At 43.4% G+C, this 16836-nt stretch overlaps 1 protein-coding gene across 1 annotated transcript in view; it reads right to left on the reverse strand.

Annotated features, from left to right (window-relative positions):
- Positions 1–2236: 2236 nt before the first annotated feature.
- hs3st3b1b (heparan sulfate (glucosamine) 3-O-sulfotransferase 3B1b) overlaps positions 2237–16836 on the reverse strand; it is a 28356-nt gene continuing 13756 nt past the window's right edge. Inside the window, exon 2 of the mRNA XM_021576251.2 lies at positions 2237–6259. Within this exon, the coding sequence (XP_021431926.2) occupies positions 5641–6259 (619 nt within the window). The 3' untranslated portion in view covers positions 2237–5640. The remainder of the gene's footprint in view (positions 6260–16836) is intronic.

Genomic DNA, 16836 nt, shown 5'->3' on the forward strand with positions numbered 1-16836 from the left:
CTGTTAACATATGACCCCAAAGTGATCTGTCTTGCAATTTGTAGTCCTTGACATTTGAGATTTACATACAGTATAACACTTTTTCATGAAGTAGTTTGGATGTATGTAGTGAACTCATTTTTCAATGTAACTTTAGATAACTAAACTCAGTGCTGCAAAGTAACGAATAAAAATACTTTTGCAGTTTTCACATCCTGATCTGTTTCACCTGTCTTTGTGCTTGTCTTCACCCCTTTCCAGGCGTCGCCCACCTTCCCCATTATCCCCTGTGTATTTATACCTGTGTTGTCTGTTTGTTGCTAATTAGTTTTGTGTCATGAAACCTACCAGCATTTGTTCCCCTGCTCCTGTCTGTGTCTTGCTCCTGTTTTCTAGTCCTTCCCGGTCCTTCCCTGCCTGTCGTTCTATATCTTGCCCCACCTCACTGGATGATTGACCACTGCCTGCCCTGACCCTGAGACTGCCTGCCATTCTGGACCTTTTACACCCTCTCTGAATTACTGACCTCTGCCTGCCTTTGACCTGTTGTTTGCCTGCCACTGTTTTAGAAAATAACTTTTGTTTCTTCGACACTGTCTGCATCTGGCTCATACCTCAAACCTGATAGAAGTACTACTTAAGCAGTATTTTGGGTATCTGTACTTTACTATTTACATTTTTGACAACTTTTACTTTTACTCCACTACATTCCTGAAGAAAATACTGTATGTACTTTTTACTCCCATACATTTTCCCTGACACCCAAAAGTACTTGTTATATTTCAAATGCCTAGCAGGACAGGAAAATGGTCCAACTGACACACTTAACACGTGGTCATCCCTACTGCCTCTGATCTGGTGGATTCACAAAACACAAATGCTTTGTTTGTAAATTATGTCTGAATGTTGGGTATCCGTAATTTTAAAAACAAGAAAATCATGCTGTCTGGTTTGCTTAATATAAGGAATTTTAAATGATTTATAGTATTTACTTTTGATACATAAGTATATTTAAAAGCAAATGCGTTTAGACTTTTACTCAAGTAGTATTTTATTGGGTGACTTTCACTTTTACGAAGGTATCTTTACTTTTACTCAAGTATGACAATTGGGCACTTTTTCCACCACTGAGTGAACTATATTTTTCTTAAGGATAGTTTTAGTGTAGCTTAACTTCTTTCAGTGTGAAGTAATTAGTAGCTTGGAGAACTATATTTTCAGAGTAGCTTCCCCAGATTATTTAGTAGACAATACTGTCGTACTACACCATTGTATAGTAAGTTATACACATGTTAGAGGGATACTACAGTGTTTAGTATAGTATTGTACAGTATACTACAGTTTACTGCATAATTCTATAGTAAGTATAGTAGTATTCTATAGTAAACTGCAGTATGTTTCTATGTGGGATTTCATGGGAAAGTGTGACGGAGCGTAAAGAACACTCCTGGTTTGGAACATAGTTCCAGCATGTCAGCATCCCCGTCAGAACACAGCACCTCTGAAAGGGTAAATAGGGCCCTGTTAAAACATGGAGGTGTTCCATACACACGCACACACGCGCGTAGATAAACAGTCAGGGAGGTAGAGGTGTATCTCATTAGTCCACACTAGGAACTAGGACACAGTGTGTCTCTTTCACAGGGGGTGGGGGTGTGGAAGAGGGGGGCATTTCCGACATCAGGAATAAGACCCACCACTATACCCAAACCTCCCACGCTGCTCTGTGTCAACCCACAACCACAAAACAGAATAACATACACACACAAAAACACACATTCTCATGTACACACACCCCACACGCTGATGCACGTACACATACACACACACACACCTCCCAACCATTGTGGATGACACAGCATGCCCTTGGTCTGCTTCAGACCTCCTCTGACTACCAGTAATGAGACATTTCCCAGAAAGCCTCCATTTTAGAGAAAAGGTACACCACAGGAAAAGTACCATTGATCCAATTGTGCAATGTCTGAGTGCTCTAGGAACAACTATTTACTGTCTGAGTGCACTACTAACAAGTATTTACTAGCATATTTACTCTAATTGCTAGACAGCTAGACGAGCACTTTTTGCATTTCGTGTGGCGAAAAATACAGATCATTACTTTCTTGTGTGTTCTTTTGATGTGCAAAGATTCCATATTGTAAATGTTTTACATTTTACATTTTCATACTCTGACATTGACAATTCCATATTATTTTCATGTTTTCACATTGAAATTCAAAAGATGGAACTAAGAACGTGGTAAAATATATACTTTTTTTATTTATTTCTTCATACAAAGAAATAGTATGAATGTTCAGTATTGAATTATCTAGAAACATCTGTTCCATTTTGCTCTTTCACTGTGTAAAATTAATTCATTTGATGTACATGATACCACAAAATACTTGATTTACATGTTCTTTTTCATTTTTTATACATACACAATCTGCTAAACGTCTAAGTTTTAACCATATTATATGCGGATGGGAATAAGACAAACATCACTAACATTTGTAGAGCTCTAAAAGGGTTGAATAAAAGTCAACCAGAATGGATGCAGCCGCGTGGACCATGAACATGAGTGCACATTTTTAAGATAGAATGCGTCCCAAGTGGAACCCTATTCCCAATAAAAGTGCACTACTTTTGACCAGATCCCTAAAGGCCCTGGTCAAAAGTAGTGCAGTAAATAGGGAATAGAGCGCCATTTGGGACGTAGCCCCTTTTCTCTTAGTAACATGACCAAGATCAGAATTCAAGTGCATTAGGGGAGACCGGAGGCAAATCTAACAGGGGGTAACTGCCCCAGCCTCCCCTAATCCAGCCATTACAGGGAGAAAGATCAACATTATTCCAATTCAGAATGTGATAGCTTGTATTCACATGGTTTCCCTGCTCTATATAAAGACCATTTTAAATGCTTTCCACAACCATTGCACTATAAGGAGAGAAGGAGAGATTGAGGCGTTATCCATATAGGCATGATAATTGAAAATAAGTGTCAATTCCTTGGTGGAAAAAAGCCACTATATGTGAATAAGGGACAGTACAATGTTAGGACAAGCCCTACCATCCACCTACCAAAGTATGCTACCATCCACTAGTTTGAGGTAAACACCATGGGCCCTGGTCACAAGTAATGCACTATGGGGTGTAGGGTACCATTTGAGAAGCAGAATCAGCCCTCTTATCCTCTAAAGAGCATAGTATGACTTTGAAGTAGACACTACCTGCGAGGGTATGGGCCAGCATGTACATCGCTGAATGATAACGCCAGACTGTCTCTTGCATATCAAGAATTCAGACAGAAAGACAAACAATAACAAAGAAGCATTGAGAAAAACAAATAACAAAAAAAAGAAAAGCTCAAAAGATAAAGATAGTGACTCAAGCTAGAGTGTAGCCTAGGTAACTTGTTATCTGAGCTCCATACTCTGAAAAAGTATTTTTTTGGCAACAAGTAGGAGCGAATTGAGATCCAATATGAAACTATGAAAGAAACAATGTTAGGATGAAGGGTTGAATAAGGCAAACTATATAGACCATAGACTTTCCATAATGAACAGTGATGTTCTGTATCTTCGCCCGAGGCCGTTCCCGCAGAGAGTACTTCAGAAACTCTCCCTTTGATCTGTGTAGGCGCTCCAAACGGCACCCTACTCCCTACATAGTCCACTACTTTAGACCAAAGGCCCAAAAGTATTGTCATTTGACATCTGGTAAAAAGCAGTGCACCATATAGGGAATAGGGTGCCATTTGGGACGCATTTCAAGATCTGATCTGAGGCCTGACGATCCTGTTTGAGGATGATGTGTTCCAGTGAAGCAGAGCGCTCAGTGGTTTTTCTATCATCTCTATCGTTATGCTCTGTATCAGACAGATGTATAGGCCACTGCTAGCTCCTACCTCAACTCAGGCCAAGCGCATGCACTGTGTCCCAGATGGCACCATATTTCCTGTATATTGCACCCTATTTCCTGTATATTGCGTTACTTTTGAGCAAGGGTCACTGGGCTCTGGTCAAAAGCAGTGCACTATATAGGGAATGAGTGTGCCAATTGGGATGCATTCAAGGACAATACTACAGTCCTCCCCTGACCCAGAGTGTCCTCCCCTCTCTGTCTCTTCGACAAATCAAACGTCTCTCAGAGCTAATTTAATTGGGACTTTGTATGACCTTTGGCTCTGAGCCAACAGTGTCTTGTAATGAGAGCAAGAGTATAGTGTAGAGGAGACCTGAATCGATGGACCTCAGTAACGTTATTCCATTAGCATCATGTCAACATGGAGCCCTATCAAAGTGATGCTGTCAGAAATAGGATTTAGGCCTTTGGTGGATTCATTAGAACAGGCTGTAGGAGCCCTACAAGAGGGAGGCCAGACGTACCCTTTAACCATGTCTGACACAATGAGGAGCAATTAGGCCAATTGATCCACCTGTTATTGAATGAAAGGGACATCAGATCAGCTGGTTAGGCCAATGACAGGGCAGGAGATCAGCTGGTTTGACCAATGGGACGGTAGAATAATGGGATGTGGATGGGGGTAACTCACAATTTGAAGCACAACATTTTGAATGGATGGAACAGAAACTCATAGGGGTAACTAGACAAGGAACAATGTGTGTGGGGGGGGGGGTTAATTATGGCTATTGAACGTGAAAGTGATTATGAATGTTTAAATCAGAATGCACATGAATGGGTTTTTCATCACTGTTCTGTGAACACTATACCTGTGAAATGGTGCCTTTATCAATATCCTTATATTCTTATTTCAGTTACCAATTATTACTTATCTGCTTTTTAATTCTACTGAGTTGACATGAGGGACCATTTTAACTCTACTGAGTTGACATGAGGGACCATTTGAACTCTGCTGAGTTGACATGAGGGACCATTTTAACTGTGCTGAGTTGACATGTTAACTCTACTGAGTTGACATGAGGGACCATTTTAACTCTACTGAGTTGACATGAGGGACCAATTTAACTCTGCTGAGTTGACATGAGGGACCATTTTAACTGTGCTGAGTTGACATGAGGGACCATTTTAACTCTGCTGAGTTGACATGAGGGACCATTTTAACTCTGCTGAGTTGACATGAGGGACCATTTTAACTCTGCTGAGTTGACATGAGGGACCATTTTAACTCTACTGAGTTGACATGAGGGACCATTTTAACTCTACTGAGTTGACATGAGGGACCATTTTAACTCTACTGAGTTGACATGAGGGACCATTTTAACTGTGCCGAGTTGACATGAGGGACCATTTTAACTCTACTGAGTTGACATGAGGGACCATTTTAACTCTACTGAGTTGACATGAGGGACCATTTTAACTCTGCTGAGTTGACATGAGGGACCATTTTAACTCTGCTGAATTGACATGAGGGACCATTAAGGGAAGAATAAAGAAACAAAATAAAATGTGGAATGTAAAAAAAAAAACAAGGAAATAAATGTGGGCCAGATGCTATGTATGTACAATATGGTTAGGCAGCTTAGTGAATTAATTGCTTAGAAATAAAAATAAATTATTATAAAATAGATTTCTGTACATTTTACATATATATATAGCAATATCTCGCATGTCTTTTTTTTGCCATTCATTGAATTACAGAGAGAGAAAAAAAAACAAGGTGTCTTCCCAAATTCACATCCATCAATCCCAACCAAAGTTATGTCCTGTCATCTGGTAGAACTTCATGTTGAAAGGTCTGTAGAAGTCCCGTAGCCTCTGCACCACCTCTGGGTGGATGTTGGGGTGGGTCCGCCCTTTGGTTTTGCCCAGGCAGTGGGGCTTGCTGCTGCCCTCAGCCTTCTTGAGGCAGGGGAAGCCCTTGGTCTGGTTGAAGTAGAAGTGTTTGTCTGTGATGATCCTCTTGAGTCCCAGGAAGTCCTGCACCCGGCCCAGCTCTCCGGCCGGGTCGCTTATCAGACGCTCTCCGCTCACAAACAGGATCTGACCCATGGGGAAGTACTGCAGCCAGTTGTCCAGGTGCTTGGCATAGATGCCGATCTGGATGGCGCTCCAGGATGTGTCGATGAGCCCCGTAGTCCTGTTTTTGAAGGTCAGGCTCTCGAAGGTGGGAATATCGGGGTTCTTAGACAGCGTCTGTGTGTAGTCAGAGATGGCCCTGGTGACGGGGTCCCGCACCACGACAATAAGCTTGGTGTCCCGGGACATGGCGGAGATCCGGGCCGGGGCCTCTCTGGTCACAAAGTAGCTGGGGGTCTTCTCCATGGTGATCTGGCCCTCCAGGGTCTTGGGCATCAGCTCCCTGAGGAGAAGAAAAGAGGACCGTGTTAGAAGAAAATCTATCACTCATGACTCTTAGAACTAGGAACTATTACATTTTTAAAGCAGCCAGAAATACACTTTGCTTGAGAGAGAGGGGGGGGACTAGGAGAGAGAGAGAAAGAGAGAGAGAGGGGGATGGAGAGAGAGGGGGTAGGAGAGAGAAAGGAAAAGAGAGAGAGGGAGGGAGAGAGGGGGAGGAGAGAGAGAGAGAGAGAAAGAGAGAGGCGAGGGAGAGAGTGGTTAGGAGGAGAAACTTGCATAATGTAATCTATCTTGCATAATGTAATCAACCAGATGGAGAGCATTGTGTTCTACAATCAATGAGTCAGTCAGTCAGTTAGTGTAGGCCGCTTGGCCTTATTACAGGGCTCCCAACCTATTACTATAGGCAGCCTTCCAACATAAACACCACTCACTAAAAACATACACACAGGCTAGAGGCCCTCACATTGCTTGTAGTCATACAGCTATATTCCTCAGTAAATATCCACCTACAAGAAAATTCTGTGTAGCGTAGAATTTACAATCAAATTCTATGAAGAACCATTTTTTCTATTAAACCTGGGCTATTTCATCATCTGATCAACAACACAGAGAAGTGCACTGTCTCATCCCTTCTGTCTGTCTCTTCTGGCTCTGCCAACCACTCTAATGGTCCAGTGAGGCTGGGCTTAAATCTTAATCCACCCTGCCTCTTTACACCATTAACCGCTTAGGCAGCAAAGCACAGCCTAATTTGCCTTTCACTGATTTAGCTAGAGCTCTCTGTGGCGTGCCCATGGCGGAGTGCTTCAACAATAAGCCCTCGAGCTGTCTGAAAGGAGACTCAACATGTTTCACTTTACCCAATGTTTCTAACAGGACCAGGGCCAACCAGTACGGCTGTGGTAGAGGGAGTGAGACGTATCAGTTACATACAGAACCTATGATCAAGAGGCATTTGAATGAAAAGTGAACATGTTCTCCGCTGCCAAGACGGTTTCGGGTTTCAGAAATGGTGGACAATCATAGAGAGTGGATTATGGCGAGGCAATAAGAGGGGCTTTGACGGACACCGGGACACGGATCCCCTTTCCCTCCCTGGCGGAGAGCCCCTGGAGCCTCTGGCAGGAAACCCTGTACGTCTCTGATGTCTTCATGTGATTCTGGTTCTGATACTCGCTAGCTGGAGGTGAGGGGTACTATTATAAACTGAAGATTACAGGAACTTGCACTCGTCTGTGCTTAGGCACACTCCTTAACACACACATGCACACACAGTCTTGATACATACAACCCTGCAGGACACATGTAGAAATACACACTAGAATACTGATACTATCTTGCTTGAACCCCAGTGCAAACAAGGCAGACAGTTAGTGAGAAAGCAAGGAGGAGGAAGATAGTAAGAGAGGGAGAGAAAGAAAGACAGATAGAGGAAGGAGAGAGAGAGAGAGAGAGAGAGAGAGAGAGAGAGAGAGAGAGAGAGAGAGAGAGAGAGAGAGGGAGAGAGAGAGAGAGAGAGATAACCCAGGCAGACAGGCTATCAGGGTGCACACGGAGATAAGGGTTCCCGTTAGCCTATTGTCCCCTATGTAGGAGGCTGTGTTGTTGTGCAGGGCCAGAGTTACACAACCATTGTAAAAGTCCCTGTCCAGGCACTGTGTAATCCCACCGTGAGTGTTTACACACCATGTCTGCTGTAAGAGGCACTGGGGCTGCCATATAGACCTAGGCTTACCATTCTTTGTCCTACAGTTCCTTCAGTTCTATGTCCTCCTCAGTTCTGCTCTAGAATCTAGTTCATGTAAAACTACTGAACCTCATGGTTAATTCATTGACATGTACTACTGGCTGGCTCTCCTTTAATGCACTAGTGGTCACGTTTTATAGTGGAAATTGTGAGTAAAAAATAACTTTCTGGGAGAGAGAAAGAGAGAGAGAGTGAAAGAGAGAGAGAGAGAGAGAGAGAGAGAGAGAGAGAGAGAGCGAGAGAGTGAAAGAGAGAGAGAGAGAGAGAGAGAGAGAGAGAGAGAGAGAGAGAGAGAAAGAGGAAATGAAAGAGAGAAAGCCCAGGGTGATGTGAGGTAACTAATGAAATGGTTCATGGACATTTCTTGACAGATATGTATGTGTAGTATCAACAGAGTCTTTCAAGAGCCAGCCAGTGATCTAATTAGGATCATATCAGCTTGATTGCTGACACAGAAGAGGAGAAGGGAGCAGGGGAAAGAGAACCAAGGCTTCTTCCAAAAGCTCATTAACTGCCTATTGAAATCAAAACAGGGAGATGCACCGAATCTCTCTGCAAGAGCATGACAGATCTCTCCTTAAGCAAAACCATTATTAGATAGAGAAGAAAGGAGTGTAAGCCAAACAGACTGATTATACACACACACACACACACAAGCACACACACATACACACGGAGGCACGCATGCAGGAAGAAAGCAGTGCAAGCAAACACATGCACACACACACACGCACAAGCATTTGCACACAAACACACGCATGCTCACACACATACTACTGTTTCTTCAAGAGCGTTGATCCCACTTAAAGTGTTTACACAGGCTTCTCGAATGTCTTCGAGGAATATAAACCAAACATGTCAGCCTCAAAATACAAAGCATTAGTCACTAATTCTCTCTAGAAATAATGGTGATACTGCAGGCAACCTTTTTGCATTAGATAGTGCTAACATGCTGCATAAACTCCCTAGAAGCAAACCAACACAGAACCAGCACACAGCTCTCCTTCTAATCCGATTTCTAAGTGACAATGGGGCCTGGCGATAGGGAGGGATAGGGAGGGAGATCGAGGTAGAATGTGCATGCTGATAGATTATGGTGATCCTAGCTCAGGGAATCCCTCTTGTGAATCAAGTGTAGGGGGTTGGGATGGAGGGAGGGAGAGGGTAAAAGGAGGGTGAGGCTGGACAGAGAGAGAGGGAGCGGGAAGACGAGACCCTCTAAACAGACCTGCCAAATCCACCACAAGAGAAGAAGAGAAGGCCTTCAATAAAAACCTCCCCCTCTGACTTTACCCACTTCTCTCTGAGAAGGGTGCCAAAGAAGCAGAAAAGGGGGGAGTAGAATAAAAGAGAAGAGGAGGAGGGGGGCTCAGTTCAGTGGGAAGAGTAGGTCTTGGGAGGAACAATGCCTATTATGCTCTGTTTTGATTTATGAGGTAGTGCTTTTAAAGGTTCTGTCAGCAAACAGGCAATTCTGTGACAACGAGACCCTCTTTTTCCCTGCTTTCCTTTCAAATCGAGAGCATTGTCCTTTGGCGGCGGGGTGAACGAGGCAGTGGCCGGGCCATCGGGGCGGGGGTAAGGACTGGGGTAAGGGTGGAGGGGTGAGGTGGGGGGCTAGGTGCCTATTGAGGACTGATTGGAAGCACTTCTCGATCACTCTCAGCTTTGAGTGAGAGGAGCTTTTGGAGAGCTCTAGAGTGGAACGTGTGCCTAGAGATTGTCCCCTGGAACACTCAGCTGCCCCCCCTAAAGACTCCAGAAGTTCCACAAGCTCTAGGGGCCTTCCACTGCCTCCGCTTCTCTCTGCTCAATGACACATGGGACAAATGTCTTCACTAAGAAACCAACATCCATCTACGTTGTTGGTTCCTTGCAATACATAACGACTTAAAGATGCACTCCAGGACCTTAAGCACAACAAATTCGTAACATACAGTACGAATTTGATTCGTAACATACAGTACGAATTTGATTCGTAACATACCATACAAATAAAAATAAACATATCATACGAAATGAATGACGTAGTACTCAATTTGATGACGTAGTACTCAATTTGATGACGTAGTACTCAAAAAACAGGGACACTTCTGGCTCATGAGCACCACTTTCAAAACTACTGGCTGAAATTATGCAAACGTTTGAGAGTGCATTACGATATTCCAAAAATATTAGATATCTTAAAATTGCATGACAGACATTTACCATTAGGGTGAACTGCCCTTGTTCTTCACATCGGAACACACAACAAAACACCAGGTTTGTATGGGTTTTCCTTTCTAGAGCTGAGGATGTTCACTTTACAAAGCGGTTCAGCTGCTGGTTCTACTCCTTTCTCTCTCCCCCTCTCTTTTTCTCCCCTTTCCCTATCTCTCCCCTCTCTCTATCTCTCCCCTTTCTCTCTCTCTCTGTCCTCCGTCGAAGGGTTTTCTTTCCAAGTTGAAAGGGACGCCAAACAGTGATAAGACACAAAGCAGAAGCCCTCTTTGCATGCCAACTTCAAACGGGGGACTGGAGTGGCCCTGTGGCCTGCGTTTAACGGCCCACAACCCATCACAGATACAGTAAACACACTCGCACGCGCGCGCACACACACACACACACACACACACACACACACACACACACACACACACACACACACACACACACACACACACACACACACACACACACACACACACACACACACACACACACACACAGATAAATGCAGACAAGACAGGGGTTATTTCTGTCTCTCTATCTTCTGTCACGTTTGATTGGACGATAAGAGGCTGCCTCTGTTTCCATTGAACGAGTGCATCTGTAACAGCCGCAACAAAATGACCACCGGTCTGTTTAATTGACAGAAGAGAGAAAAGTTGCCCTGTCTTGGTGTTCCCTATTTGGTGTCTATATGATACAGGTGGCATTGGTTGTATGTCACTGCATGTGAAGTCTTTGTTAGTCAAGGTGTCCATCCCTTGTAGGATCATTTGTGTGAAGGCAAATCAAGAGAGATAGTTCTCGTCCACTAAGGACAGGAGAGACTGATGCACACCTTAAGTTGTTGATTAGACCTGCTCCCCATAGAGATAACACCAACACAAGACACACACAAACAGCTTAGGCTCTAAGTAGCTGTAGAGCTGTTTAAATTAACCCGAAGACCCGAAGTCAAAACAAATCAAAGCTAATCGCCCAATAATTTCCAGACTTTGAGTACTAAAGCTAGGTGATAGCTAAAACCAAAGACAGTCTACTCTCCATGTGATTCACCTCAAGATGGCTCACCAACGCTGAGTCACCTATCCAGGCTGTATCACATCCGGCCGTGATTGGGAGTCCCATAGGGTGGTACACAATTGGCCCAGTGTCGTCCGGGTTTGGTCGGGGTAGGCCGTCAATGTAAATAAGAATTTGTTCTTAACTGACTTGCCTAGTTAAAGAAAATAACATTTAAAAAAATATATATAATCAAATAATTATAATTATTCTCAGAATTCTACTGTTGCAGCTTTTCAGGTGAAAAACTTCTGCCCATTTAGAGCACTGAGTCCTCCCACTTGGTAATACTTCCTTGTAATGCTTTCTGAACTTATTAATTACTTCCTGGATAGCCACTACAAACACTTACCTCCTCTCCCAATACTCTAATAGGCTATTGATCAGTAGCAGTCCCCAAACCGCTCAGAGACCAGCCTGGAGATCTGAGAGAAGCTAAGTGACACTTCACAGGAGGAGACAGGGAGAGATGGAGAAAATGAAGGAAAGAAGCACTTGAAAGACTCTCTTTCTTTTCTTCCAACCTCTCACCCAAGGTCTTCAGATGAACGGGAGTAGAGGAGAGATGTGGCTACAAAGTCGTCGGCTAAAAAACAAAGACTCTTCTGCGGTGTAAGATAGACATCTTGAGGCCCACTTGTTCCTTGACTGGCCACAAAGTTTGGAGGTTTAACCCCTGTTCTCAACAACTGGCTGACTAGCAATTAAGTCTACGCTTCAAGTGGTCTATTGAGTACTCTGTTGGAGCCCCTCCCTCTGTTCTGAATGCATACCAGATACTCATTCTGCATAGTTAGACTGGTTGTTTTCAAAAACACCATTTATCAATGCAAGGATGATGAAGGATCCATTCAACAATGGAAAGTATATTTTCTTCCAAGTCTAATTTGAACAAATTCAACAGCTTGTGAATCTCTGACTGGTAAATAAGCACATTATGAAGCCTCTATAGGGTGCTGAAAGTAATGTACTACAGTCTGTTTGTAATTGTCCAGCAGGAGAAGCTAGTCTGTCTATGAAATGAGATTGAAATATAAACACACACACACACATACTGTGGATGCCACAGACTGAGCAGACAGGCAGGCATGCACAACACTCCTGGCCCACTACATACATATTCCCAAAGCAGTGTTGAGACACACACACAGAAGCCAGACGTTATGAAATATACCCCACTGAGCCCAGAGTATTTAACCGCAGAGCAAGGCTTTGGCTATAAATTCAAAATAATAAAGTGACGGTTTATGGCAGAGGCACTAGATCCATACTGAGAGAGTGAGAGGAGAGGAGAGGAGAGTAGGGGAGAGGCGTGGATGGTAGGTTCTGGTATGTGGCCACTTAGAGTTTCTTGACAGCTCATTTCCTGTATGAAAAGATCCAGGGATCTCCTCTTAACCTAAGGGCCAGGAGTGAATGTGCATGTGTGCATTCTCTTGATTGTGTGTGTGTGCATGTGTGCATTCTCTTGATTGTGTGTGTGTGTGCTGTCTCTATTTGTGACTGTTTGTTAGTAAATAACTCATGCTGACTGTGGGATGAATCCTATTTGATACTAAAGGACCATTAAGCCTTGAGAAGAAGCCCCTCTTCAGATTGTCAAGGTGCTTTCCATCCAGGCCTGGAGTTACACATTAACAGACCTCACTGAATAAATGGAGCCACTGGATCCCTGTAAGATGTCGGGTTGGATACACACATACACACACACAAACACACAGACACACACACTGATGGAGCGTGGAAGCCCCTGGAAGAGGCCGTCTGAGCTGTCTACTGAAGAGGGGAGATGAATAATGTAGATAGGCGAATCGTCCCAGACACACTGACCTGGGTGGCTGAGCCCAGCCTCTCTCAACCCTCTTTCGTCTTTCAGGAGTCAGACTCTCAGAGCATCCCATATAAATAATATCATTTTGGCTTCAACGTTAACAAACAGTTAACCTAAATGGCCCCATACATCACTGTACTCACTGGGAGAAATATGCCAACAAAGTTGCAATCTTATAAAAAAATGTTTTACTGCTAGTGTGTGTGTGAGTTTGGCCCAGGCCATGCGGTTTGGTTTGGTCCAACTCCATGGTTTTAGTTTAGGCTAAGGACCAGCCTGGTTCTTGGAGGGAACATCGGACACCAGCAGAGAAGAGTAAATAAACAGAAACTAAACGACCCATACAGAGTTAGGTATTGTATGTCAGGCAAAGTGTCAAAACGACACGCCAACACTGTACTACTGTAACCGCCAGCTTCAGATACTTGGTTGCATTCCAAATGGCACCCTATTCCCTTTATAATGCACCTCTTTTGATCATGGACTGCTCAGAAGCAGTGCACTATAAAGGGAATAGTGTGCCATTTGGAATCTCTGTTTTTGAACTGAAAACACTTAAATGAGGTTAGAGTGCTCCAGAAACCTCTCTCACAACCACAGTGGTTCCTTTGTGATGGGTTACCATCCCTGCAGCATGACACACACAAATCACTCAATTCTATAACTCAAGATTTGCTACACGGTCTGTTTTGGGTTTATTTGTTGCTATTCAGTACCTCTGAAAGGACAAATAACAGTGAGAATGTGACATCTTTCTGCTTGGAGGGCCCGCATCGAGGTACATGCCTGTGGCCATGCAGGCTGAGCGGAATTACTGAGTGTTAATAACAAGACCATGGTGCAAGGAGAGGCAGCTCTCCATGTGGTATAAATAAAACAGTTAAGATGGTGGGGGAACAGGGTGGCGGGGGGGTGGGGGTAGAAAGTGCTGCCTTCACTTCCTCCTCTCATGCTTTACACATTCTGCCCACCGAGGTTATGTACCAAATAGCATTCTATTCCCAATGTAGGGCACTTCTTTTGACCAGGGGCCATAGGGCTCTGGTCAAATACGTAGTGCACTACATTGGGAATATTATTGACCCTGGTCATAAGTAGTGAACTACATAGGGAATAGGATGCCATAGGGAATAGGATGCCACTTGGGATGCAACCCTAGTCCCTACCCTGAGCTGCTGCCATTTTCAGTAGTACTTTCCACTGAAGAGGGAGGAATGAAGACTAGCTATGCCAAAAGGGTCATTGTATTTCACAATTCCTTTTAGAATGGCAACGCGACACCTCAACACTTGGATTGACGAGATACAACACAAGGTGTACACTTCGGGAGTGGGCCATGACAACAAGTACATCTACTCTGGGCACACAGGGTTCCACTGCAGGTACACACACACAAACACTAGCTGTAATCCAGTGCTGGGTCTGTATTATTATTTTTTTAATTTAACCTTTATTCAAGTCAGTTAAGAACAAATTCTTATTTACAATGACGCTGGGCCAATTGTGCGCCGCCCTAATGTACTCCCAATCACGGCCAGATGTGATACAGCCTGGATTCGAACCAGGGACTGTAGTGATGTCTCTTGCACTGAGATGCAGTGCCTTAGACCGCTGCAGCCACTCAGGAGCCCGACCCCGAGTTTGCTTAGTGCTGGTAATCCTCTGTGATCAGTGTGTTATGTTGTGTTTGCTGTGGGTGTTTGTTAAAGGTGTTAGCAGACCCGCTGGTGACCCCTGAGGCAGCCACAAACTCCAGCATCACCATCACCAGTCACCTTGTAGACTCAGGCCTCATCAGTATCATGGGGTCGTTCAGATGTGTGTTTGCGTGCGTGCCGCACCAGAAGCAGTTTTTGAAGGTATTTGACATGCTCCAAAGAACATTTTACTCTCTGATCTAGATACAGATAAGACTCTCTGATCTAGATACAGATATGACTCTCTGATCTAGATACAGATATGACTCTCTGATCTAGATACAGCTAGGATGAACAAAAGATGAAACGGACTATAGAAGAACATACATGTCACCACCACCATCCCCTAGAGACACACACATATATACAATACACATATAAACAGTTCCAGACAAAGGTTTGGACACACATACTGATTCAAGGGTTCTACACTTTAGAATACACTTTAGAATAATAGTGAAGACATCAACACTATGAAATAACACATAGGGAATCATGAAGTAACCAAAAATCTATTTTTGATTTTTGATTCTTCAAAGTAGCCACCCTTTGCATTGATGGCAGCTTTGCCCACTCTTGGCATTCTCTCAACCAGCTTCACCTGGAATGCTTTTCCAACAGTCTTAAAGGAGTTACCACACATGTTGAGCACTTGTTGGGTGCTTTTCCTTCAATCTGTGGTCCAACTCATCCCAAACCATCTCAATTGGGTTGAGGTCAGGTGATTGTGGAGGAGAGGTCAACTGATGCAGCACTCCATCACTCTTTTTCTTGGTCAAATAGCCACTACTAAGCCTGGAGATGTGTTTCGGGTCACTGTCCTGTTGAAAAACAAATGATAGTCCAACTATGCACAAACCAGATGGGGTGGCGTATCGCTGCAGAATGCTGTGGTAGCCATTCTGATTGTGTGCCTTGAATTCTAAATAAATCACTGACCGTGTCACCAGCAAAGCATCCCCACACCATCACACCTCCTCCTCCATGCTTCACGGTGGGAACCACACATGCAGAGATCATCTGTTCACTTACTCTGTGTCTCACAAAGGCACGGCGGTTGGAACCAAAATGTTCAAATTTGGACTCATCAGACCAAAGGACAGATTTCCACCGGTCTAATGACAATTGCTCGTGTTTCTTGGCCCAAGCAAGTCTCTCCTTTAGTAGTGGTTTCTTTGCAGGAATTCGACCATGGGCTAATTCATGCAATATTCTCTGAACAGTTGATGATGAGATGTGTCTGTTACTTGAACTCTGTGAAACAATTATTGGTCTGCAATTTCTGAGGCTGGTAACTCTAATTAACTTATCCTCTATGGCAGAAGTGCTGGTCTTCCAATCCTGTGGGGATCTTCATGAGAGACATTTTCATCATAGCGCTTGATGGCTTTTGTGACTGCACTTGAAGAAATTTTCCACATTGACTGACCTTCATGTCTTAAAGGAATGATGGATTGTCGTTTCTCTTTGCTTAAAACTGATTGGCTTAAACGCATTAAGACGGAAAGAAATTCCACAAATTAACAAGGCACACCTGTTAATTGAAATGCATTCCAGGTGACTACCTCATGAAGCTGGTTGGGAAAATGTCAAGAGTGTGCAAAGCTGTCATCAAGGCAAAGGGTGGCAACTTTGAAGACTCTCAGATATAAAATATATTTTTATTTAACATTTTTTTTGGTTACAACATTATTCCATTTGTGTTATTTCATAGTTTTAATGTCTTCACTATCAGTGTACAATGTATACAATTGTATAAAGAAAAACCCTTGAATGAAAAGGTGTGTCCAAACTTTTGACTGTTACTATATATATATATATAGTAACAGTCAAAAGTATAGTATATATATATATATATATATATATATATATATATATATATATATATATATATATATATATATACACACAAAGCTACTTTGCATCTTGTTTGAATTGCCTGTCATCCGTAACTGCCTGAGGACTTTTTGAAGGCAGGTGAGCTACAAAGAGGGGATTTCCTCCCGTCAGTCAGTGTACACGGATCT

The sequence above is a fragment of the Oncorhynchus mykiss genome, chromosome 20, assembly GCF_013265735.2.
Source record: "Oncorhynchus mykiss isolate Arlee chromosome 20, USDA_OmykA_1.1, whole genome shotgun sequence".
In the NCBI taxonomy this organism is placed as follows: Eukaryota; Metazoa; Chordata; class Actinopteri; order Salmoniformes; family Salmonidae; genus Oncorhynchus; species Oncorhynchus mykiss.